The 26,495-nt window shown below is 46.7% G+C and overlaps 3 protein-coding genes across 5 annotated transcripts; 2 read left to right on the top strand and 1 right to left on the bottom strand.

Annotated features, from left to right (window-relative positions):
* Positions 1-3,468, top strand: LOC122384750. Its single transcript, XM_043372459.1, has 2 exons — positions 1-759; positions 1,824-3,468. Exons 1-2 carry the CDS (start codon positions 404-406, stop codon positions 2,224-2,226), a joined length of 759 nt encoding a protein of 252 aa, XP_043228394.1. The 5' UTR covers positions 1-403; the 3' UTR covers positions 2,227-3,468.
* A 2,263-nt stretch (positions 3,469-5,731) lies between these two features.
* LOC122384749 lies at positions 5,732-11,430 on the top strand. Its single transcript, XM_043372458.1, has 2 exons — positions 5,732-6,423; positions 9,895-11,430. Exons 1-2 carry the CDS (start codon positions 5,921-5,923, stop codon positions 10,157-10,159), a joined length of 768 nt encoding a protein of 255 aa, XP_043228393.1. The 5' UTR covers positions 5,732-5,920; the 3' UTR covers positions 10,160-11,430.
* On the bottom strand, positions 10,751-25,957 carry LOC122384748. 3 transcript variants are annotated; one of them, XM_043372454.1, is made up of 8 exons: positions 25,819-25,957; positions 23,563-23,685; positions 22,840-23,036; positions 16,789-16,891; positions 12,842-13,048; positions 11,657-11,943; positions 11,209-11,426; positions 10,751-10,951 (listed from the first exon to the last, which is right to left on the bottom strand). In XM_043372454.1, exons 3-8 carry the CDS (start codon positions 22,986-22,988, stop codon positions 10,857-10,859), a joined length of 1,059 nt encoding a protein of 352 aa, XP_043228389.1. In that variant the 5' UTR covers positions 22,989-23,036; positions 23,563-23,685; positions 25,819-25,957; the 3' UTR covers positions 10,751-10,856. The 3 variants fall into 3 exon arrangements, with proteins under 3 accessions (XP_043228389.1, XP_043228392.1, XP_043228391.1); XM_043372457.1 differs by having other exon boundaries at positions 10,751-10,948; positions 25,819-25,939; XM_043372456.1 differs by lacking the exon at positions 23,563-23,685 and having other exon boundaries at positions 25,819-25,946.
* Positions 25,958-26,495: the final 538 nt, after the last annotated feature.

The following is a 26,495-nucleotide window of genomic DNA, read 5'->3' as shown; positions in this document are numbered from 1 at the left end:
TTTAACGATCGGCGAGTGGTGCACGGCGGCTGGTGGTCCGGCCTGTCCACTGTCAGTTGGGGATGGTGCCCCCCCCCCCACCTCCCCCGCCGGCGCCCCCCCCCACCTCCCCCGCCGGCGCCACCATGTCTGGACCCTCCCCCGCCCCCAGTCGGACGGCTTTCGTCGGTTTCGACGCGTCGCTGCGATGGTGGTGGGTGGCACGAGCGCTGCAGTCGACCGCACCCTTCATAACAGGGAAACGTACGCGCTGTGGTGGAAGGGAGAGTGCACATGTGACGTCCATCCAGAGTGACACGTGACCCCGTGCATTAGGCCTGCTTCCATAACTTCTTGTGATAGAGACTGTGACTTTACGTTTGACATCTCTCGTGCAAACTCACCGTGCCTACGGTCACCAGCCATGGACTCGACCGAAACACCGCCTACTCAGAAGTATCCATGTTTTCATTTAGACGACCCAGTGACATTCCGGACCTGCCTGTGCGAGCGAGGAATCTCAGCATACTGTGATGAGAGCGCGAACACTACCTCCGAAGACACCTTTTGGACGTGGGGGCAGAATAACTACAGTGACAAACACGCGCAAACGGTGAAAAATGTGGTGGTGCAGAGGCGGGACTATGAAAACAACTCGACCCAGTCGTGGGGACTGTTTATGATCCTGATGGGGATATTTCCGATCGGAGTGTTGTTTGTGTGTTTCTTCGCGTGCAACTATCGGAGGCGATGGATGAGCCGGTCTTCGCTGTCATCCAGGTGAGATTATACCTATGCAGTCCTTTTATCTATTCCCCCCCCCATTTTTAGAGCCAAGCCATCCGCACCCATTTTCACACTACCTTGTCCGAGGCCAGCGATCACCCCTCTGCTCGTCTAAATATACGACTGTGCCGGTCGGTGGAGGGCCAACCTAAATGTCTCGGCTGCTCTGCGGATGACCGTTTAGCGAAAGGAAAAAGGAAAAAAACAGGAAACAGTTCACTTTCCTGAAATTAGTATTTTGCTATTGATTTATGATTTTTTATGCTCAAAATGATCATGAAAGAAAATAAAACATTTTTGTAAAAACAATTATTTTCTATATTTTAATGTAGGACGAACTATATTCTATGTAAAATAATGTTTGAGGCGGAAGCTTATTACGCGTTGACCAATCATATCGCGTGTTTCAAACCTACGCATACTGCATTGGCTGTAAGCAGCATGCTGATTGGCTGACGATGACGTGGCTGCATTCCTGTGCAAGGCACGCATTCCTCTGCAAGGCACTCTTTTCGGAACGAGAAATGGAATATCTTCGTCTAGGGTGATCGTTGAGCCGTAAAAGCTCCTGATTTGTGCTAGTCTCAGCTCAAGCTACGAAACTGCTATTCCAGTTCAAAACCCCATGTTAAAAGTGAACTATTTCCTTTTAGCGACTAGGTGCTACCTGATCCACCGGCATACACTCCCTTCTCCTAGGAATGGCTCATGAACTGAGGAAATGAACGGCTTGTCAGTCAGTGATCGGTACTTTCATTACCTCGCCCCTGTATCTCTCATCCCATCCCATCCCATGACCCTGAAATGTTCTTATTATGTTCTCATTAACCTATCTAAGTCAACAAAACAAGAACAGCTTTTGAACAACAAATAGATGTTCTCGTGCTGATGTAGCTATAAGGAGTTCGCTTCGCTTCCATTACAGTTTTAGTCGGTTTGCCTGTTAATCGAGATGCTGACAGCTAATGACATGGTCGATATCGTCTCAGATGTAAGGTCTCTGTTGTATTTTCACGAGTGACCTAGTATTTCGTCCCTGATCGATGTTTGTGTTCCAGGCCGTGGCCGTCAGGTAGCATCCTGGAGCCGGGTCGGGCCACTCCTGGATCTCTGGCCAGTGCTGAGCTGGAGCCACTGGTTAGCACACCCCCCGCACAGCTGGTGTCTCCTGATCTGGCAGTGGAGAGCTCGAGTCTCGGCCAGGAGCGCTTGGAGCGCAGAGTGGAGCGCCTGCCACTCGGTCAGGAGCGCCCCAGGGCCGGCGGGGGCCCGGCGGCCGCTCGACGTGCTCGTAGTGAGGGCCATCTGGATGTGGTCCGTCCCGTCTCCCGTCCGTCCAGTCCTGTGGGAGTGTCCGGACCGCCTCCGTCCTACAGTCAGACGCTCCTGGAGAGCGAGCCTCCCTCCTATGAGGCAGTGTTTGGAGAAGGGGGAGAGACGGAGGCAGAAGGTGCTGTCTGACCCGGGTGACAATGGTGGACCAGTGGGTGATGTCAGATGAAGCTGCCTTACTAACTAAACCTGCCGTCTGCGCTCGCGTTTCGGAAATAAGGCCGATGCTACCTCACTCAATAGTTCCTAGTAGATAGTTTTGTGATTTTATTTTTGTGATTTTAATTTGTTGCGATCAGACACGTGACAAAAGTGCGTCTATTTGATATTTTTTATTTCAATATAAATTTACTATTTGTATACAAATTACAGCAGTGATGTCATCTGATATTATATATTAGTTATATTGTATTATGATGGATCTTCTCAGTTCCAAGCAATCATTTCTGTTCACAATAATCAATGATTCTATAAAATGTGCTTCTCACGAATCATGTCATCGACAAAATGTGCCTGCCGTAATGAGATTTCATTGAGCGATGAATTAATTTAGGAAATTGGTAGTTGACATTCACATTCCGGCTACATCGATATTGCATTAGTGTTGATTGACAATTTTTAAGCGCCCTAGAGTTGTGTAGTTATACAAAAACACAATGGCTAGATCGTTCACAATTTGCACAAAGCGTATGCATTCCAACGCCCCTACCGCCGTGCATATTTTTGTATTTCTTCATGTATCTTTGTTAGCGGTTATCAGTCGTTTTCGTTAGAACGTGTCCCAAACCCCTTGCCTGGGGAATAGGATAAAGGTATAATAACCCTAAGAACGTCATTATACGGCTGCAGAATAAACATGTGTAGCTAAACATGCATTCAAACACGCCTACTTGCTACAAGCGTGCGTATAAAATGTAATGTTATTATCTAATTATGCTAGCTAATGAATATGTGCTTTTTACAGCCTTGTGCCCTGTCCATTTATGCAAACATATAAATGTTAAATCGTGTAATATTTCCGTGTCACAAGTGTCCTCTCGCTGTGGTGAATGTGATGTGTATTATTCAATGCTCTTTACAATCCAAATGAAACAAAACGAATGCGCGTTCATCTTCAAATGCCTTGGAGTTGATACGAGCATTCAGAATGTCTACTTCATCTGTGGCCTATTGCTAGTTGTAAGTCAACGCCTACATATAGCTGCATCTAGACCTTCGTACGCTTACAAATAATCAAACAGGGAAGTTCGTCGCTTTTGGTGTAGCTTGAGTAGTGATTTTATGCAATGTTGTTTCAAATGACAATGCCGCTGACATGAGAGCAGGCAGCTGTACATGTGAGCTATTTTGTCAATACATTTATTGATTAATGTGTTTCGTCTGACGGAATGTCAGGAATGACGCCGTAAGATGGGTTCGGTTATATCTAAAGGTGAGGTGTAACCCGTAACGAGTGCTGCAAATGTGAACCATCTCAGTGCGGAGATCCATTTTCTTTGCTTTCATATGGCTCGAATTATAAGTGAATGCGTATAATTATTGATCATGATTGCATGAGTAAAAAAATTTCAAGAGTAGGTATAAAACACTGAGCATGGAGTGCTGAATTGACAAAATCATGAGTCAGTTGACGTTCAAATTGGGTATAATATTAGTTTTTATTGCTATTTTCACTACGGACAAAAGTTGCCCAAGCAGGGGAGTTGATGCACCCCCCCCCCCCTAAGGTTTTCGCAAATAACTGCGTAAAAAGCTGCCGATCGCGACGAAACTTTCAGTACCCTCGTATTGATCAATTTTACACCTACCCTGAAAATTGCATGACCCTGACCCAAATGACCTTTGACCTGTAACCTCTTTTCCGAGACCATGTATGGCCGGAATCGCGATTCGGCGTATGTCGGCTCGTTAGCCGCGCATTTGCAAGCTTTTCGTGGTTTCAAACGCTCAAACATGTGATTTGGTGCTGCCCCCATACATTAGGGTGGGTGTCAAGGTCACCTGAAGTTCAGGTCAGGTCACTGACCTTTGGTGACCTCGGTTCACTTTTTCGAGTTTTTCATGTTTCTAGGCTAGTTTTTGGAGCTGAATTCGAATTTAGCAACCATTTGAACATTTACGAAGTAGTTTCGGTGCCTTCGTAGGGGAGAGTGGGGCAATGGCGACACCATAAGCATTTTGCTCAATAGCTTAGCTATTTGAAGCTATTTTATGATGATTTTGACTGTGGTTATAGCCAAAGGAATAGGCTTTCAGATAACACCCAGTTTTAGTACCTCAGATCACTGATGACAGATTCAGAGCCTACGCGAAAATGTGGTGAAAAATGGAGGTGCAAAAAAGCGAGGGGTAATGCCGGTCACTAAGTGCAATAGCACAAAAAGTCGAAATATCGTCACTGGTATTCATCCTTAAACCGTTCTTTCGATGGAAATTTAAGTGAGAATTAAGAAACGACAACTGTATTCAGCAGTTAACAGTGCACTGCACTGCAACACAACATTGCACTCGCTGCAACACAACAGCGCGGCGCCAACAGAGCAGCAAACTAACACAACCGTAAACAGCAAGCAAACTAACACAGCCGTAAACACAGCAACCCGAAACGTTGAGCTTTAACGACAGAAGTCGCAAACAAAACCGCGTGGAGTCATTCCGGACACGTGTCCGGTATTACTCCGAGGTCAGCTTTATTTTAAGAAAGCAGGCAGCAGTCAAAGGCATTGCGTCGCAAACGCCTCACATCCAGCAGTCGCCTAAGAAAGGCTTAATTGAAGGTCATTGCAAAGCAACACTTCTGAAAATGCGTTAACACATTTCACAGTCAGCAAATAGATGCAACAAAAATTAAAAATCAGATAAGAAAAACACATTTAACGCTATAAAAATGAAAATAATGGAGCTACCGTGACAAACTTGCACCACGTGCTAGAATGGCGCTCAACTGAAATGTGAACAACATCAGCTGATTAGTGATGGACAAAGTACTCACTAGAGATGGGTGGCCGGCATTACCCACCGTCCGCCATTGCCCCGCTCTCCCCTAACATGTTACGAAGCCTGTCAGAGGCGGATGACAGGTACTACGAATACCCGTCACGACCCCTACCGGTTGACCTGACCTGACCTGACCCGACCTGGTCTAAATGCTCAAAGACATCATCTCTGATCAAAACTAACACGATATTCGTGATCAGCACCCCGAAAAACCTCTCAGCAGCCACACTTTACGACTTTCTAACAGGTCCCGATTTTCCCGGTTTTCGGGTCATTGACCTGACCTGGAAGGTCACCCGATGACCTAGGACCTTAAAATTGGGTATCATCGGCTCCCTCTCGTGGCGGGTAACACGCTCGTTTTTTCCGTAAAGCTCTAGCTCGATCAGGGGCCAAACGCGAGGGGGGTCGTACCATTCCCCCCCCCCCCCCACCTTGTGCCGTCGAAGGACGCAAAATGGCCTGTGCCGGCGAGTAAAAAGACCTCAGCCGAGGCGCCACCCCTGCAGTCAGACTCGCCCGCTAGTTCCACGACCGCTCACCAGATGTCTACACCACTATGAGATCGATCCTTCCCATTTGTAAACAATGACGTCACTGTGACGTCAGACCTCGCCAAGGTCGGTGCCTGCCAAGAACGGCATTCCGTCGAGCCGGCTCGCTCGAGCGGCTGAGCTGTGTTTGGTTGCAGGGGTGCGTTGTGGAGCGGGCTGCACGTCTCATCTGGAAAGAGGTGTGCTTGCAGAGCGCGGTTATCTGGATCTTCCATCGATAGTCTAAACTCTACGCTGCTCTATTTTGTTGCAGCGTTGCCAGCATTGCTGAAATGGGTTACGGTGATGACTCTCTCCTCCCAAACGGCTACCCAATAGCTGCTATCCAGTGTCTGGGTCTCGGGTCCGGACCTGTAGAAGAGGAACTCGACAAGTACGAGAAATGTATGTGTCGGGTAGGTGTTCAGTCCCACTGCCCGAAGGACGGTGATGTGAGGAAGACCACCACTCGGCGGCCGTGGAGACGAACTACCACCAGGACGACAACGCAGCGACCGTCTCCAGCTAGTGTCACCACGACAGTCAACAAGTGGCGAGGATGGGCACCAGCACCAGTCACCACCACCACCACTAGCACCACTACCACCCCCAGTTACACCACCAGTAGAGGGGTGTGGAAACCGAGCACCACCGTCCGACCCTCAGCTGGTGGCAGCTCTCCGATAGAAATGCTCGGCTGGGGGTGTCTCGGACTGTTGATTGGAGTCACTCTCGCTACTTTGTGCAAGCTGAGGCGAGCCAGGAACAGGAGACGAGCTGAGAGGTCCCCGGTCAGGTAGGTGGTGGGGGGGGGGGGTTGCCGGGCGCTGCATATTGTGACAGTGAACGGATACCTTTCCTTAGGCCTTTGGGTTGGAAATTATTACGAGCACGATTTTTCGTAAGACGTAAACCTATAGGTGGGTGTGATGATAGCTCCGAATTTGGGTTTAAAGGTAGTGTGCCACCTTTGAAAGATTTCCCATTTTATTTTTCCTAGGATAAGAAGCTTCTGTTTTTACCTAATATCGCAAAAAAATCAAAAATGGGCCTGGAATAGTGCCTTTTTCGCCTAAAAGTTTTTCGGTTTTTAGATATGTATAACAACTGTAGTGGGCTCACCTGCAAACAGGCGTCGGGCAACAATCGCGAATGCGGCGCACTTGTGACAATAAGCAAAGGTCATTATAGTGTTACGACCATACGACGTACGGGAATGAGTTATCAGCTGTCTAATCGTAGACAACACAATGTCGAGCCTTAAACTGTAAGCCCGTATTGGTATTGTTTCTTTTATTTGGCTGTCGAACATTATTTATGGTTTGAAATATGATTTTATGTAAAATAATTGATATGAAAAAGCCGTCTTATAAGTTATGACCCCATTTCACCACACGCAAGTGGCAGAAATGACAATGATCAGCTGACGCATTTTTATTGGCCGAAGTCAGAGCGCGCGGCCCGACGCACCACGCGTATTTGGAAATTCCGACCTCGACGAGCATCAGAAGCCACCTAACAGGCGTGTTCGAAACCGCAGGAGATGATGATGAACGGGTTTATCGAAACTTGATTGGATGAGCATATCGGTAATAGCGATTTCAGTGTGTGCATTTATTGTTCATAGTGGTGTGAAATGTGGTTGGGGTACGACCGACAACCCGTCGGGGCGAATTTCGCACTGGGGTAGGGGAGAGTGGGGCAATGGCGGACGGTGGGTAATGCCGGCCACCCATCTCTAGTGAGTACTTTGTCCATCACTAATCAGCTGATGTTGTTTACATTTCAGTTGAGCGCCATTCTAGCACGTGGTGCAAGTTTGTCACGGTAGCTCCATTATTTTCATTTTTATAGCGTTAAATGTGTTTTTCGTATCTGATTTTTAATTTTTGTTGCATCTATTTGCTGACTGTGAAATGTGTTAACGCATTTTCAGAAGTGCTGCTTTGCAATGACCTTCAATTAAGCCTTTCTTAGGCGACTGCTGGATGTGAGGCGCTTGCGGCGCAATGCCTTTGACTGCTGCCTGCTTTCTTAAAATAAAGCTGACCTCGGGGTAATACCGGACACGTGTCCGGAATGACTCCACGCGGTTTTGTTTGCGACTTCTGTCGTTACAGCTCAACGTTTCGGGTTGCTGTGTTTACGGCTGTGTTAGTTTGCTTGCTGTGTTTACGGTTGTGTTAGTTTGCTGCTCTGTTGGCGCCGCGCTGTTGTGTTGCAGCGAGTGCAGTGTTGTGTTGCAGTGCAGTATACTGTTAACTGCTGAATACAGTTGTCGTTTCTTAATTCTTACTTAAATTTCCATCGAAAGAACGGTTTAAGGATGAATACCAGGGACGATATTTCGACTTTTGTGCTTTTGCACTTAGTGGCCGGCATTACCCCTCGCTTTTTTGCACCTCCATTTTTCACCACATTTTCGCGTAGGCTCTGAATCTGTCATCAGTGATCTGAGATACTAAAACTGGGTGCTATCTGAAAGCCTATTCCTTTGGCTATAACCTCAGTTAAAATCACCATAAAATAGCTTCAAATAGCTAAGCTATTGAGCAAAATGCTTATGGTGTCGCCATTGCCCCACTCTCCCCTACTCAAAATTTGAAGAATTTAAGACGTTTCCATGAGTTTTGAAGGTATGGATAAGTTCTAAAAATCCGGTCCTCCTTATCTCATATCTGGGCCATTAACTCCATACGGTCCAAGAAAGCTGGCACACTACCTTTAAAGGTATGCTTTTGCTTTTTGATTTCATGATTGTTTTCACCGTTTTTAGTTTGTTTGCAGATACGCGCAACTTTTATAACGGTATGTGGCATGTGCAACTCTTACAATACACAGAGGCGAGAGGCTAACGCTAAGAGTATGCGTGACTGTTAAATAGTTTTTGTTAATGTTTTTTAGTCGAGACACTTGCCCGTCTCTGATGGTGGAGACAGACAATGTCCCAATTACTGCCTATCGCCTAGTATACGTTTCCGCTGGGGCTGTCTCCCGGAATAATTGAGTTGTCTCACTGACCAATGACGTTTTCCCCTTAGCAGAGGCCTCTTGCACCAAACTACCTAGTTAGGTAAAATCGAAAAACCGGTTTCAGAATAAGCTTATCTAACGGTGGTAAATTTGTTTGCAATAGCCCAATACATAGGGGAGAGCGGGGAGAGTTGTATCATGTCCAAGTTGTATCAGGGCGAATTGTGCCAAACTTATCCAATGGATGGCGCTCGCGACACGACCAGCCGACGAGGTTTTCCGGGCGCCATCTTTCCCTGTTCTGTCTTGTGGCTGAGTGGACGCGTCTCGAGGTGAGAGCCGATTTTATGTTTTTTTAATGTCATTCTAAAAAATAAGTTGCAAGAAAATGTGTGTTCTGGGCATTTAGATGTGCACGAATTTGAAAGATCTCCGTAGCGGTGGTGAGGGTAGGTTCTAAGGCTGCGTGAGTGAAAACGTATTTCTCCAGCTGTCCGCTGTTTTTTTAGCACGAGGATGTTTTTTTTCCAAGATGGCGGCTAGGTACATGTTGTATCAGAGCCGGGTGGGGTATGTTGTAACATGTATGTATGTATGTATGTATGGGTATGTTGCTTTTGATCGCGAAAGCTAGGCCCTGGCTCGCGTTTGTAGGTAGCTAGTCAATGCTCGTTCCATTTCGGCACAATGTGTTGGCTTCTTTGCTCTTAACGGGCCACTTTTGCGTCTAGTCTGTTGATGTTTCGTTCGGATTGCATTGACCTAAGTTTGGTCTAATAAAGTGAGGCCTTTGAGCATACCTATACATTGTATTAACCCCATTTAATGTTGTTGTTATGTTCAAAACCAGTAGCAAGCACACTCCCTGAAACTTGAAATAGTGATACAAATTACCCCACCATGTGATACAACTCACCCAAGCCATGGGGCAAGTTGTATCAAAAACATTGTTCTATTCGGGAGACCGTAGAAGAAAAACTGGTAGAGGTAGCGGAAAAGTTACTTTGCACAAAAAAGCAGAAGAATCAAGGAAGGGGATAGTATGGAAATAATGAGTTTATCACGGATAGTTACGAGGTTATGGGTCTCGGAGTAAAAACTGATACAACCCACCCCACTCTCCCCTAATCCTACATGTGCTCGATAAATTTTGCACGCAAATTGTTACATTTGAGACTTGGACTGGGTATACGATGCAAAATAATCCAAGCATTGGGGCAAGAGGATTTTGGTGCAAGAGGCCTCAGGTGTGTCTCACAGTCACTTCAGTCACAAATGTGTCTCTTTCCTACAGGAGCGCTCCAGCTGGCCCGTTCCCGGAGCCAAGTGACCCCGAGTGGACAGCTGGTGCCAGGACTGTCCCCCCACCGTCGGCCCCATCCATTCCTGACGACTCCCCTCCACCTTATGAGCTGGTGGCCGGAGCCAAACCGCCGCCCTATGAGCCCATGGACGGGACGGACGTCACCAAAACGCCGGCTGATGACTGCTTGAAGGACGGAGGTGGTGGCGAGGCGACAACTTTGCCGTGTCTGAGAATGGTGATAGACCGCAGCTAGGAAAGACTGATGGAAAATGATGCACATCCTGATGTGTCCTGTACTGAATACGCATGATCACTTAAATTTATTTTGAGTTGCACGTCCTTGTAATGTGCCTGCCATTGTGTAGAGGCGCAATAGCCGTTTGAAGTTGTAAGACGTATCATGCGAACGCGTAGCAATGATCGATCGTAGGAAACTTCATAATCTCATGACTCACTTCATAATGTTCTTGGTACTGTTCCACAATGAACAACAGTTTGAACGATGTTTATTGACATGCATAGCATAACGATCAATGCGACATACCAGTAAGTCCCCAAGTAGTTCTACAGGACAAAGAAGATTCTGTTTGATGTGACTGCGAGTCGTGAGAGATGCATAAGCTTGTTCCATGTCACTTGTCAGTGGCATTGCCCATGTGGCTTTAGCGCAGTTAAAAACAAAGATGATGCAAGGTAACGTATTAGTTAGGCAATGACGAGACGGTGTAATACAAAATATCCTTTGTATGGTGTAATATACATGTCAAGAAAAAATATTCATAAAATATCACCTTCACGATCATTTGGCCCATTACTTTCGACATTCTTAGGCCCGTCTGTTTTCTTCAACCACTTCGGTTTTATATATGTAGGTCGATAGGTATTTCACTCACGTCACCAAACACTGTACCCACATCAGGCCTTGGATACGACCTTTTAGGGTCAAGTGTTCACAGGGTAGTGTCGCTGGGTTTTCTCCTGCTGGTGGTACGCGACGGTGCCATGTTGTAGCTATACTTGGTAGAGGTCCGGTTCCGTGGGCCTGCTGAAGAAAGACAAAGACGACGCGGTTAGCTCCAGCCTGGCCTGACCAGGAATTGGTTTATAAATCTGAAGGGTCTGGCCGTGGCAGATCTTTATATCTGACCCAGACTGCCCAATATCCATGTTGACTGCTGCTGCAAATGACGACAGTTATGCACGCCTATGGGTAAATATTTTTAGTTACTCCTGCATATCACGTCACATTATAAGTACGTCAAACTATGCCCTTGCCCATGAAACTGTTGTGTTCATTTTTACCTTTAGTCTCCTTGGGTCGCGTTCCTTTGACCTTGGGGGCTGTGTGAACGACCTTTGTGGCCGTCTTGCTGACACGTTTTCGAGTTTTGGGCGGCTTGGTGTCCTCAGTAACTCCCGGTTTATCGTTCTTGGCAACTTTTGCTGGCGATTCTGAGCTTTTTGCTGCGGGCTGCTTATCGTCCGGTTTGTTTGGCTTCAGTGATTTTCTCACTTGATGCCTGTGAAAAAAAAAACATTGAAAAAGAACAGAAGGAACGTCTTACGATGAATGAAGGCAATATCAGTGCCTACACAACCAAGTGTACCTATGTATGTTCATAAGTGTACGGCTACGGCCTGTACGGCCTGATTTTGGTGCTATCTTTGGTCGGCACGTTTACTAAGAATAGCTCAATAACTGAACAGTCACGCACATTTTCATCACTCCCGGTATATTCTGAACACATACCCCCGCCAGGAGCTCTGTATTTTCACAGCCGCCTCCTCCTCTCTCCTGCTCTCGGCAGAGGTCAGCTGTGCTCTGTCTTTGGCCGCGTCCAGATACAGCGAGCTCTGCTTGGAGGGCGCCGGCGGCAGGGGCGGCCCGGGACCACCTCCGCTGGTCCCATGTTCTGATAACTCCGGCGGCTGGGGTGGGGTGACCGCTAGGGTGATCACGTGATCCAGAAAGGCGCGGACCGTGTCATCCAGCTCCGAGGGGGGCTCGGGAGGACGATGGTGGTGCCGCTCAGTCACCTGGTGGCGAACATGGAGATCAGCGAAGGAGTCTAGTTGAAAACGGAGGGGCCATACAGGAGGTCCCTTACGTTGCACTGTATTTTTTTTCTAATTTCTTACTTATCCGGCCACTTTTCGCTAACAAAATGCGGGTAGAATTTAAGTCTACTCGCATTTTGTTAGTGAAAAGTGAAGTCCACTCGCATCTTGTTAGTGAAAAGTGGCCGGATAACTAGGAAATTAACAGGTAAACATTTTTTACAGTGTGGGGAATGGAGATCCTCAGGTTTCACACACGAACAAACGGTTACCGTCTTGGGAACATAACCCTGTCGCAAGTAAAAAGCCGCAAGCCTCTCGATCAGAACTCAGATGGCACGCGACCGTGGTAAAAGGTAATTACCCGAGCTGGGTAACGGTTTGGGAAAAAGCCCTACTTTTCGTCCTAGACCATAGGCGACGGACGCGACGGTACATGGATTACGACACGGCGATGGCACATCTTACTGAATATGGCTACGTTAGTTCATCTACCACATTTACCTTCATAACCTTGCACTCATCGCAATGGCTTGTTTATTTGATGAGTTTCCAAAATATGTGTATTGCGAACCCACAACTAATGATCAACTGAGGATATTCTCACTAGTGATGTCAATTACAGAAAATCGGAATACCGATACCAAACCAAATACCAACCAAAACCGTGGGGAAATACCGAAACCGAACCAACTTTGAAAGATGAGGGAAATACCAACTTTTTACCAATTTCTTAGCCCCTTATACATTAGTAAGGGTACAAAATACCAACAAAATACCAAACACATTAGGATTGAAATACCAAATACCAAGTTGGTATCGGTTTGGTATCGGTATACCAAAAAGTTGGTATCCGATTGACATCTCTAATTCTCACCTGTTCTTCAATGTCGCGTTGGTCAACTGTGGTGAGTTTGGTGACGTCACGGGCTCCGTTGACGTCACGGGAGAGAGCGTCGTAGTACTGGCGCTCTCGCTCTTCCAGCAGGTCGGGGTTAATTTGTCGAGGACGGTGTATGGTCACCATTTGATTCTTGACCTCGGGAGGCTTGTTGATCCTCAGCTTCTGGCCCCTGAAGGCAGCCTGAGGAGCAGAGCGGGTGTGGGGAGCTGGTAGACATAAACAGAGTTACTCATGGTCCTGGATTTTATCCATGCAAAGTTAAATAAAACGCTCAGCATTTGGCAAAAAATCATTCGAAGGGGGCAAGAAAAAATGTTTTCTCGTGGACACATTGAGGAATGAGGACATTTGGTCATCCACTACCTATGCACGATAGGCGCATGGGAGGTCAATCTGAAATAGTGCATGTGAATTGCACTGCCTAGGCAATCAAAATTCAAAGCATGGCTAGAAATGAAAATGGCGTCTGGCGGACCAGGAAAATACGTCCAACAGGATAAGCGTTGTTTTCCTTTTTTCCTAACGGAAACTCGATAGCATGACAAATTTAGCTCAATCGATCGATTTCATATTTATTCAGAAAATACAACAGAAACGGCACGCCTTCAGCATTTCAAATTCAGCTTGAGATGTGGAACATTTTGTGACATTTCCCACGCCTTTTAATTAACCTCTTTTTGTGCATGGAATATTCATAAATAGATACAAAACCGACTGTCGCCACGTCAGATACAAGATGGAGGTGCTGATAAGTCTGGGCTTATACAAGCCGCCCGACCCTCGGCTGGTGTTTGGATCAGTACAGGACCGACCTCTGCTGCCCACTCTACCCTCGGCAGCTCCTCCTACCCGACTGGGGGCGAGTCTGTCTCGCGACTTCCGCCCCCGCCTGGGTCCCGGCCGGTACAAAATCGAGGACTTCACCGGCTTCGTCTACCAGCTCGACCGCAGGACACGCAGCAAGCGGGGTGTCATGTTCGGGGCAAGCACCGAACCACGCCCTCCGAAGGACCGATCCGAGCGAGTCCCTTCCCCTGGCCGACACCAGACCGACCTGAACACGCCCTGGCCGAGCCTGGCGCAGCGGCGCACCGACCCCGACCGCGCCCAGCCACCGTTTGACCAGACGGCGGATCGATTCTACGACTCACGACACGCTCAGGCGTCACGAACGCCCGGACCCGGCACATATCGTCCCGAGCAGTGTAAAATACGCAAAGAGCTGCGCCGATCATACAGCTTTGGAGGAAGGACAGAGGTCCTGCCGTCTATTCGAGTCAAGTGCGTCGCGGTTCAGGAAGATATGTGTAACGCGTGTGAACGTAAACCGTGTGGGGACTATTATGAGAACACCAAAGAGATATTGTGTCGGGAGTGCTATCAGAGGCTTATGCACAAAGCAACAGCATATACGGCCTACAGTCGCCAGTACATGGAGACATTCGAGAAGGTGCGAGACTGTAGTGATATTCATCAGCACAATGGCACAGATGCTGCGCTCAAGCTCAAGTCAGATCGTGAGATTCGCGATCTTCAAAATAAGGAAGCCTACATGAGTTTGTACTTTTAAACGACCAAACATCGAACTACAACGTTCGAGTTTAAATAAATCGTCTTGCAATTTCCATATCTTTCGTTTTGGTCAAGTTTTACGTTATGTCGCAACGTACCACAAGTTAAAGGCTTCAATTACGCTTCCAATATACCTCATTAATCGCTGTCCTTGTTTTCAACCAATCTATCTCTCCAATTTGGTGAGTGCCTCAGTAAAACCAGCACTGTGCATTCCAGCACGAATAGCTGTACGTATACAGGTAATGACTTCAAAATAATGGCAAGTAAGCTCAAGACGCTAGCAAAATTGTTGGTAATAAGCTTCTGGAACAAACATCCACTTAAGCATCGACCTGGGGTATGGCTCTAGGCAACGTTTAGTACCGAAGACTGAAGAGTAATTACGCCCCATTCCAGGTAATTTCAAAATGGCTTGGGAATGTCGCTGCCAGCGAAGCGCAGATCGAACTGTTTGCCGTCACGAGTATACAGTAATTACGTACCCGGTAAATAGGTACGGTCGTTTGCTGCAAGAGCAGCTCGCCCCAGCCCGGACCCGATACTGTTTGGGCAGTGGAGCGGAATGTGGACAGCGTTAGTGGACAAGGCAGGACTTTGGAACGGGTAACATTGCCCTATGTTCAGTGGTTTAATCTACGGAAGGAATAACACTGTGCTTCGCCACATCGCTAGCACCAAAAAGTTGAACAATCGCGACATATGTTATCCCGATTCAGGAGACGCAGTACAAAACAGACTAGCGAAAAGCAGAAGAGGCAGAAAAGGATGTCCATAAGCTCAGCAGCCTAATTGCAAATAATTTATATCGCAACTCGGCCCTCAGGTCAAAGTAAGAGTGACAAGCGTTTGAACACAACGCTATCCTTGTTCATAACGTAAACTTCGGTGCAGTTGGCCATTTTAGCGACGACGATGAAACGGATTGTTTTGAGCTTTATCCAGCCATAAGCAGCGCCATAAATTTGGTTGCGACTCAGACAAGCTGCGGTACAGTTTTGCAAGTTGTATAATTACACGTCTTGCATGCACATTGCACGTGGCATCCGCCTTTTTTGGTGAGTATGGCCCTCTTCTTCGACATTTGATCCAAACGATTGATTTGGTGTCCATTCAATGTGACTGAAGTGAAAGACCTCGCAGACTCGGTAACCAGCCGCCACAGGCCCGGTCAATTTAATCGAAACCGAAAGTTTAACGTGATGCAAGCAGATGGAGGAGGGTTCCAAGAAAATGATGGAGATAACTTCGTTGATAAATTGCCATTGACAGCTAAGTTATTTAAGTCTGGGCTTTAGTTTCTACATATGTACATACCGCCTAATAATAAAAAACGTATTGTCCAGTTCGCCACATGATTGGCATCACCCTCACTTTACGTCACCACTAAACGGTATGTCATACCCCGCAATGCCCAATGACCCTTGAAATGCTAACCTTTCCCGCATTACTCACCATAGCGCTCACATCACAGCCAACTGTTCCACTATGGGCTCTCACGACACTCTCACCCCTACACCCGCATTATTAGCTACGGTTCACACATCCCCCTACACCATTATCAAGGCCCCCACAGCACTGCCGACCCCACGTGCCGCCGGGTCACTGTCCACCGTCCGACTACAGTCTTTTAGTACACGACAATCAGCCAGATTCCGGCCACGGCGGCCCCCGAATCAATAGCCAGACACAACGGGGTCGGCTGGTACTGAAACACTGTGCAAAGATGCTACTACGGCGCGTTGTTGAATGTTCAGTTTATAATTAATGGGTTCCAGGGACGGGCGTTTATTTTATATTGATCACTATCGATTAGATATCGCGTGGCCCATAACTACTTAACAAGACATATTTTGGTCATCCATTTGCTATGAGCTTTCACGCCGCTTTTTACAGCATTAATTATTAGCTTGAAGTAGCCTTTTCACTGGCACTTGCACTAGCACCTTCTTGTTGTGCAGTGCTACGAACGATAATTTACAATAATTTTCCTAAATTTTTCCTATTGCAACCCATTGAGACGGAAATGTTCCGGTGAACAGACCACCCGGGCACTAAAACGATAACCCTGGAGCGTTGTGTGCCTTTGAAGCTTTCCCTGCGCCTCTATTGCCGTGACCGTCATTCCAGGCGGAGCAGTGTCATGAAGGATTGCAAGGAGGACTGGTCTTGATCATAAAAGGATGGATGATAATTCGTACCTATCTGCACTGGAAAGTCATCATGTCGTCATCACAGGTTTTCATAAAATGTAAAGTCAGACAAATCACAGCTATGACCCAGACATTTCAGCGCCCCGGGGGTCAAGGAAGGAGCGAGGCATCATGTTGATGCTAGACATAACTTACGCCCGTTTCAGTCAGTCCGTCGTACTGCAGCTGCCACGACTCGAACGCCACTTCCCCCGGCCAGTCTCTCACCGTTACAGGCCTGCCACCTGGCGTCCATAAGCTGAAACAGAGGATCCGTCAACTGCCGCTCGAAGCGCCACGAGCAGCACCTTTTAGGACTTTTGTGCCTCCAATTTATTTCCTAAGGAAACAGTTCAAAAAGGACATCGATGCAGCACGTTGTGCGGCTGATTACGTAAATGCATTGCAAATAGCATTGCCACCAGTGAAACATAACTGCCCTTTGACGTTATGCCTAGCAATGTCTTCAAAAGTGAGGACTTCAGCGAAATTTTGACCTCTCGTTACCTACCCAGGCCAGAGCCCATCGTTCTGTCATTTTCTGTCCTAAGGACACTCGAATCCTTCTCCTTCACGCCCGTAGCTCCCTAATCTGGACTGGATGGTCACTTCCATCCGACGTGAATAGCTCCTCGGGAGCTCCTCACGAATAGCTCCTCGGGAGCTACTCAGGAATAGCTTCTCGGGAGCTCCTCTCGAATAGCTCCTCACGCGCGATGGGGTGAGTGGTGACCGTCAGCGGGGCTGGGTGGCCTGTCCACTGTGACAGTCTCAGCCCTGGTGACGCGTCAGGGGGGCCGCCCAGACCAACGTATGTCCATAATTCCTACCATCCTTCCGCCTCTGAAAAGGCGTCACCAGACCGACAGGGCCAAAATCGGTCCTACAAAAAAGTAAAAACGGCGAGCTCGCCCACCCAAGGCAATGTTTTTAATAGTATTGTACTCCTGTCTGTGGCTAAGTGTTTCATTTATATACTTTTTTGTGAATTGGATGCAATAATCAATGTTTTTATCATCATCAAACTCAACAATCATTGTCATCATAAAGAGCTCCAGCAATGATTTTCACAGATCCAGTAAGGTATCGGATCCCGTATTTACCCAAATTAAAAAAAAAAACATTAACCCTTGCCCGCACATGCCATTTCCCATCCTAGAACGCACATGGGGGGGGGGGGCACCTCCCCCCGCGCCATTTCGTTTCTGTTGGAGATAGAGCTTAGCGGTAAGACCAAAAAGATTCTTTGGGAAGAGACGAATCCAATGATATCCAGTTTTACCTTCTCAGGTCAGTCATTGACCTTCCTGGTCAGGTCAAACTAGAAAATGTTGCTGTTTTGGGTCACCGTTGGAAATCAAGTGCGCTGCTTATCATATGCCGATGACGATGCTGTTTTCTGGTGCCAAGCCAGCTAGAACCTCTTTGTCACACTACCCGACCAGATTTTTGCTGCTGAGGTCATTTCAGGTCAAGTTAGGTCAAGGTCAATTATATGTGTTTGTATGTCTGTGTGTGTCTGTGTGTATACTGATGTGTGCACCGATTGTTTTTGTGTCCATATTACATGAAATCATGATCTGAGAAGCTTTTACCAAAAATGCAGTAAAAAAAACTTCACAAAAAGTAAATTCAGCTTGCCTAAAACGCAATTATCTTAGATGACCTAGGTTGCCCTTGACCCTGACCTTGACACCTGTACATCGTCGAACAACATGTTCGATGATAGGTGGGAGGTAAGACTGGCAAAAAAGGCCGAAATCAAGTTGTCAAAAGCTCACAAGGCCCATGGCAAACGCAAGATGTTGAGAATTGGCCATTTGGGCCATGACATGACCTGAAAAACAAGGTCATATCTCCGAAACCAAAGATCACAGAAACTTGAAATTTGAAGTGGACATCAAGAAAGGATAGGAGCAGCTATACGAAAAATCAGCCTTCTAGCTCTAAAAATGTTGAGTGCAGAGCAGAAATACTACCTGGGGGGGGGGGGGCAACCACCCCCCCCCCCATGTGCGGGCGAGGGTTAATGAACTTGAAATTACTTGAGATAGGTTTCATATTGCAAGAGTAAAAAGTATTAAGCAACAGCCACCAGGCCAAAAAAAAAAAATAGAAACCTAATAACTGAATTGCCTGCAATTTTCCTTGTCCTTGAACTATACGTCTTTCTGCATATCCAATGCGGCACATTTGCACATACTTATTGTAGGTAGGTACTATAATATGCAAGGACAAACAAACAGCCCATACCTGGCAGCGCTAGGTTATGTGCCTTCAGTGATCTTCAAAGAAAACAATCGACTGCCCGCCGCCAGCCCACTTCGATATATCGATTTCTTAGAACGAACAACAAACAAACGTTAACTAATCATAGGTATCGTCGTTTCTTCAAAGTGCCGTTCATCTTTTCGCTGGAAGGTCATTTGACGCTCAATGGTTTGCACACATCGATAGGCAAACGGCGCTGCTAGGCAACCGAACAACCGTGTAGCATGGGAATTGCATCGCACAGTATCATCACAATTGTTTTGGTGTAAAAATTAAATAAGCATGGGGAAGTGTAACTAATGCGAAAATTAATCCAGCAATCAATCAATATCAAGACTCTTTCAATATTCGTCCAGGAAATTGTCAGCATGTTGTAAAAATGTCTAAGTAGTTGATCACCGTTCGAGGGCTGTTCGAAACGTAGATATGTTATAGAGCTGCAATCCTTTTTATGACCGCGGTCATATGTGTCATATATGTCATACGACCGCGGTCTTTTATGGCACGCGTGCCATCTTCACTCAAGTTAAAGGTAGTGTGCCACCTTTGAAAGATTTCCCATTTTATTTTTCCTAGGATAAGAAGCTTCTGTTTTTACCTAATATCGCAAAAAAAAATCAAAAATGGGCCTGGAATAGTGCCTTTTTCGCCTAAACGTTTTTCGGTTTTTAGATATGTATAACAACTGTAGTGGGCTCACCTGCAAACAGGCGTCGGGCAACAATCGCGAATGCGGCGCACTTGTGACAATAAGCAAAGGTCATTATGGACGCCGGTGAAAACAGGGCGCCGGAGGGCATATTAGTCACGTGACATTTGGAACTTCTCCCGCTCCAAGGACCTTCTATATCCCAAACGTCACGTGTAAATTTCACGAACCTTGATCAAATCGCCCCAGGCGCCCTGTTTTCACCGTCGTCCGTCATTATAGTGTTACGACCATACGACGTACAGTGGATCTAGTAAGGATCTCCAGACGAAACTAGATGGCGTTGAGCCTCAGTCGAGTCCATGTGAGATTCAAGGAGAGGTCACTACCGAGCTGAGCCCGGTGAGGAGGTGGGGAGGGGCGAGGGGGCGGGGCGGGTGGCGAGGTCACGGTGCGGTTGACCTGTCAAACAGCCCCGGCGCGGTGGGGCACTGCCGCAGGCAAATGGCGCACTCCAGTCTCCAGCGTTGTTCCATATCGCGGTGGTGGGCCGGGCGGCCGGTTAGCTTGACAGTTGGCTGCTTGGAAGGAAAGGATAATGAGGCATGGGTTTGCTGTGGCCGGTTTATCTACTGTCAACTATGATGAACCCAAAGTAATGCAAATGTGATGTTGGTAATGCAGCTGGCAATGCAATGCTAGCGAATGCTCCGGGCGCCCAGTAGCTATAAGGATTAATATTATTTATGTCTCCTGAAATTTTCATTGAATATAATTCAAGCAATAGAAAGATCGTATCGTTCGCCAGTTTTTTGACCGGCTGGCGTTTCTTGCGTAGCTTTGGCAAATAATTATCACGCAGGTGATTTTTTTACTGATAAGATGGGCCTTTAAGGTCAAATCAAGTCGCTAAGAGAAGATGAGGAAAAGTAGACGAATGCCACATTTTTGTGCATGAAGTCTGGAGTTATAAAAACCTAAAAGCGTGTAAGCAAAAAATAATAAGATCCGTTAATACCTAAAGATATTTGACCCGAAATTAGCCTCTGTTTTGTCTGACCCTGGCCTGACCCATGATTGCGTGAAAGACACCGGTCCAACAGGGTTCAACCCGGCCCAACCTGGTTCGGCTCCCCCTTATATTGAATTTGGCACGAACCTTTTGAATGAAAGGAATCACAAGGACAGAGTCCCCGCTAAGCTGAGCTTGTTGCGTTGACCCTGCTCTCTACCCTCCGATCAAACAATTCCTGGTCTATAGCAGAATTAGAGTCCAAATTTTAACGTGCGCACATAGCCGCGCACGGCCGGTCCCCTCACTGACTTCGCCTGGCAGCGGCCTGCCACCAACCACAACCATACCCGTCAGGAGGCTCAAAAACGTCAAATACACGTCGCGTTTCGAACCCGGACTTTTGCAACCGGGACGTGCGCTCTCACCACATGGCACATGGAGTCCAACGCTCTACCGACCGAGCTACCGGGACGGACATTTACCTTGTGGTTTCGCCTCGTGACATTGACAGACGTCAGACACTTTGGCCGAACTCTAGCCGAAACACTGAGCAAGCTGCGCAGGGCGATAGGTGCTCGTAGCGTTGAGGTTGGGTAACCTGTGAGCTGAATGCGATGTCGTGAGTTCGAGCCCCATTCCCGGGTCTGGTTTTATCTCGACACGAACCAAACCTTTCCTTCTACTGTAACACAGATGAGCACGATGACATCTTTCACCAACATCTTTCCCCAATATCCTCTAAAAAAAGTCAAAATTATCGCTTATAAATGTTTAGCTAAGTTTCATTTTTAAAGAAAATATTTTTTGGCCATTTTTCTGGAGCCATTTCAACTCTTTCTTTTCGGATTTTTTTGTCGACCCGATAAAACCCACCAAAACTGAACGTGCCAAATGAAAAATAACCAACTCAAATAACAGTTTAGAAAAGCCTAAGACACCATGCAACTATCGACTGAATAGTTGCATGCTATGAATACGTCCTAGATTTCAATTATCATTGTTCAACATTTTGGCTGGAACTGACGCTGCCTCTGGCTTGCCGTTTGTTTGAGATAATGATTCCCTTCAGTCGCATTCTTGCCGGTTCCACATGAACAGGATACCACCATACCGGAGTGAACGCACCCGCAACCATCATCCCCTCCCCTCAGCCTCGGCGCAGTGGCGGGCGGCCCTGGGCGGCCCACTCCCGGCGCTACGCACGCCCCATGCGCCGTGATACCGCGTCACTCCCCCTCCCTCCTTCCCCCACAATGACCGGTGACCTCACTTCCCTCGGGATTTGGACTCGCCCTACCCCGTTCGTAGCGCCACGTGGTGGCTCTGGAGATCTTAAATAGACCCACTGTACGGGAATGAGTTATCAGCTGTCTAATCGTAGACAACACAATGTCGAGCCTTAAACTGTAAGCCCGTATTGGTATTGTTTCTTTTATTTGGCTGTCGAACATTATTTATGGTTTGAAATATGATTTTATGTAAAATAATTGATATGAAAAAGCCGTCTTATAAGTTATGACCCCATTTCACCACACGCAAGTGGCAGAAATGACAATGATCAGCTGACGCATTTTTCTTGGCCGAAGTCAGAGCGCGCGGCCCGACGCACCACGCGTATTTGGAAATTCCGACCTCGACGAGCATCAGAAGCCACCTAACAGGCGTGTTCGAAACCGCAGGAGATGATGATGAACGGGTTTATCGAAACTTGATTGGATGAGCATATCGGTAATAGCGATTTCAGTGTGTGCATTTATTGTTCATAGTGGTGTGAAATGTGGTTGGGGTACGACCGACAACCCGTCGGGGCGAATTTCGCACTGGGGTACTCAAAATTTGAAGAATTTAAGACGTTTCCATGAGTTTTGAAGGTATGGATAAGTTCTAAAAATCCGGTTCTCCTTATCTGGGCCATTAACTCCATACGGTCCAAGAAAGCTGGCACACTACCTTTAATGACTTATGAGCTGTCTATAGTTACTCATAAAATATTTTAATTTAAGAATGTCTTTCGCGTAACCTATGGCTAAAGCCCTTTTGCGTCCTCCTATTGAACGAAACATACATCCGTTATGCATATGAATCTTTCAAAAACTGTAGAACAAGCCTTACAGCCTGTCACTACGTTACCTTTGAACCGAATTAGAAGGCGGCGTCAAACACTATCTCTCCCGTTTGTCTCCGGCACGGCCTAGGAGCGGCCACATCTAGGAGCCTTTAGGTACTCCTAGATGTGCATCTGCCCTTCCCCCCCCCCTCCAAGCCCCCTCACCTTTCCTCCCAGCGCCGCAGCTCCTCCTCCCGCTCTCTATCCTTCTCCTCCCACCAGTCGATCCAGTCCTCTTCACTGTTACAGCAGACGTATCGCAGCAGGTGCTCCAACAAACTGCGCTTGGGTCGCGGGTGACGCGGCCAGCCCATGGACGGGCGGACGACGAGGATTGGTGACGTCACCGGATACCGATCGGTCTGGGGGGTGTGTAGAAAGATAGGGGATGGGGGGGTGAGTGAGTGGATGATCCAACACGCAGAATGACGTGCCAAAACGCGTTGCAAGCGAAACGCTAAAAAAGAATGAGAAAAAAACGCAATGTTACTCATATTCAGCTACCATATGGCTATGGTCTAATCCTAATGTCGATCAATACAACGGACACAGAGCATTTAAGTGGCAACAGAATATCGACATTACCATGTTCGCTATTCATAGTTAAATTATGTTCCGTAGAAGGCTAACTTATAGATCTCTCGGAGCGTTTAGCACCTAATAATTCGTCATCTATCACATAAAAGCATTTGATTCTCTTTAACATTGATTTTGTGACATTTCCAACCAACAAGGGGCTACTAGAACACCGTGGTTATGGCCACCCATTTACACTTTAATGTTCGACGCAGTTCTCTTGCTCCACGCTCTCAAAGGTCAGGTCAGGTGATGTCCTTTAGACGTTTACAGCCTCATCATACAAGCAGTCCATCAATGTGCAATATGTACCGCGTTTTATGCTCCACCATCATGCACCATCGGTCTCTGGGCCACCATTGATCCGATCCGGCCTTGTCAACAAAGGGTAGACAGCGAGCCAATAGCGTTTTGACTGGTCCAGTCTTCGTTTACCTGCAGTGGGAAAACACAGATGGAAGTGCTATTCGAATTGATAAGCTGCATGCAACTTGTGTCAATACGTTCGATCTTTTCCAGGTCGATGGGCTGATATATTCATGCATGACTATTGACTATGAAATTTGTATGCATGAAAGAAGACGATACAGCATAGCGATCCTCCCTGGTAAAAACAGACACTACAGCGAACGATTTATCTTTTTGTCACTATTTTCCCTGTCTATTTCACGTTCGATTAACTTTTTACATAAACCTACATAAACATTACCTAAACATACAGTTTAGTAACACAATAAAACATCCTCATCCGAAAGTTAAAATCAAGATTATGCAGCAGAAGGCAACCGAAGGCTTGTTGTCATAGTTAAAACACTATTCATTAGAATTGTGTTTTTCTATTGAAAAACAAATCTGAGTTCCCTGACAATTTGGCAAAAGCTGCCTGAGATCAATACATCTTGATACCACAGAAAACAGCAGCCCCAAAAATTCTGTTTTTTCGGGATTTCTAGTGGGCCAGGTGATCTACGTTCTGGTATGGGTCTCTCCTCCGGGGACAATCTGGTGCACGTGCCACGTGACCTTTAAATTTCCCATGTTAAGTCCATGAAGAAACTGGGAAAAAAATGCATTCCACGGCAGATTGCTCGAAAACGTATTCAAACGTAAGTGTTCAATAAAACGGATGAAATACCATACAATGGACTACGTGATTTTGAGGAGATATTTCAGAAATGTGTGCTCTGCATCAACTACTTCGCATTACATATTCCTCAATAAGTTCCCAAGGGGTCGTGGCGGACTCGATTGTTTTAAGTGCCAACTCGCGTTTAAACACATACATTAGTGATAATGCCGCTGAAAAATTCAAGAGGCAGGCATTCTCCGAATGACAGTCATGCATCATCAATGACCGGTGGCAAGTGACAGTGCTGACTGCTGTAGAGCTGTCAATCGGATATGAACTTTTTGTTATACCGAAGCCAAACCGATACCAACTTGGCAGTTGGTATTTCGAGGCGAACACATTTGGTATTTTGTTGGTATTGTGAATCCTCTCTAATGTAAAAGAGGCTATTAATTTGGTAAAAAGTTGGTAAAAGTTGGTATTTAACCCTGATATTCCCAAGTCGGCTCGGTTTGGGTATTTTCTCATTGTTCCTGTTGAGTGTTGGTATTTGGTTTGGTATCGGTATCATGATTTTCCGTTGAGTGACATCACTACAGTGTTGTATGACATAGTGACAGGGCCCGTAACTCCAGACACCTAGCAAAGCCTGCAACAGAATACACACTCAGTCAAAACATCGATACATGAGGCTGAGCGAACAGGACAAGCAGCGGACAAACAGGACAAGCAGTGGGACAAACAGGACAAGCAGTGGGACAAACAGGACCAGCGGTAAGACAGTCAACAAGACAAGCGATGGATGCAAAGACATACATTTTGGTAAACGACAGGTAAGCATCAGGCCAAATATCAGGATAAACGGTGGGGCATAGCCAGCAAGGCAAGTTTCACGTTTCCATGCCATAACTCCGGTATTTGTTGTTTAATAATTTGTGAACCTTGCCTGATAGTTGACGCCTGTCATACCTACACAGAAATAGTTATTTTACGGTTATCTCATTCGTAATAAAGACAGAATGCACAATGCTTTATTCAAAGGCGTTTGCTTTACTTTCAAACCGAGATTTTGAAAAAGAGTAAAAACAACAAACAAGACAAAACAATGAAAAATATATTTAAAAAAGGGAACCGGCACCGCCCGCCGCCAAAATGTCAACGCAAACGCCGCGAAAAAGGCAAAAAGAAACAATGAAAAACGCCCCGTCCGAAGCACACCCGTAGCAAACTGCCAACAACGCCGCCGCAAACGACGCGGAAAAGAACAAGAAAGAACGAAATAAAGTTAAAAAACGAACAGCAAATAGAGTAACAGAAAAAAACGTGCGCACTGCACGCCCCAGCCCACCTCGGAAGAAAAACCCCACCGCAAAACGGCGCGGAAAACAAAATAAAATAAGATAAACAAAGAAAACGAAGAACAGCCGCATCGGTCTAATCGGCTTACACTCGGATTTTCACATTCCGATATTGTCACCGAGAGGAAAATACGCTCTCACCTTCCCATTCCGAGACGTTCATCTGCGCCAGACACCATTTTTGCGAATTTTTACGTGCGTAGTTTTTACCGCAACCGACCGCGACACCCCCACAGCTACCGACCCCGACCGTGGCCCCGGAGGGACTCGGCGTGCAAACAGAACGACGGCTACTTCCTTGGCTGACAGGATCCGTGTTATCCGTTACCATGACGACGATTGAACAGCGTCGAATACTCACCGAGCATTGGCTTCACTCGTCATATGCTGGCATGAAAAGCGTTCACGACATTGAATGTCAGGTGACACGAACGGCGCCTGCAACGCAGGTATTTGGGAGGCATGTCTGCCTAAATGAAAAAAAGGATTAGTTATCGATTAGAATATTAATGCTGGAGGTAGAAGAAATGCACAATTTTCATGTATGTTTTTCAAAGCATAGCCATTAACCCTGAAATGACTTTGACGTCATGATAATGTATTGAATCGTAGGAACGGGAAGTGATAGAAACTTCCTATAGCAAACGTCGATTACTTATAGAAAGCTGCCCACTACCCACCTACAAAAAAGCAGCCTTTAGCTAGAACATCGCGTTGTGCAGGTTGCAGTGACGGCAATCTATCATGAAACCCAACCATTCCTCACATCACGTAATATTGACTTGTATTTGCATTCTATACTTTCCTATCTTCGGAAG

Source organism: Amphibalanus amphitrite, unplaced genomic scaffold, assembly GCF_019059575.1.
Source record: "Amphibalanus amphitrite isolate SeventyFive unplaced genomic scaffold, NRLGWU_Aamphi_draft 000197F_arrow, whole genome shotgun sequence".
NCBI classification, from domain to species: domain Eukaryota; kingdom Metazoa; phylum Arthropoda; class Thecostraca; order Balanomorpha; family Balanidae; genus Amphibalanus; species Amphibalanus amphitrite.
This window is presented reverse-complemented; position numbering and strand designations above follow the sequence as displayed.

Coding starts and splice junctions, on each gene's coding strand:
- LOC122384748 (XM_043372454.1), bottom strand. CDS start 22,988: ATGGGCTGGCCGCGTCACCCGCGACCCAAGCGCAGTTTGTTGGAGCAC. Junction 11,427..11,656: donor ATACAGAGCTCCTGGCGGGG/GTATGTGTTCAG, acceptor TTTTTTTCACAG/GCATCAAGTGAGAAAATCAC. Junction 10,952..11,208: donor GCGACCCAAGGAGACTAAAG/GTAAAAATGAAC, acceptor GTCTTTCTTCAG/CAGGCCCACGGAACCGGACC.
- LOC122384750 (XM_043372459.1), top strand. CDS start 404: ATGGACTCGACCGAAACACCGCCTACTCAGAAGTATCCATGTTTTCAT. Junction 760..1,823: donor CGGTCTTCGCTGTCATCCAG/GTGAGATTATAC, acceptor TTTGTGTTCCAG/GCCGTGGCCGTCAGGTAGCA.
- LOC122384749 (XM_043372458.1), top strand. CDS start 5,921: ATGGGTTACGGTGATGACTCTCTCCTCCCAAACGGCTACCCAATAGCT. Junction 6,424..9,894: donor GCTGAGAGGTCCCCGGTCAG/GTAGGTGGTGGG, acceptor TCTTTCCTACAG/GAGCGCTCCAGCTGGCCCGT.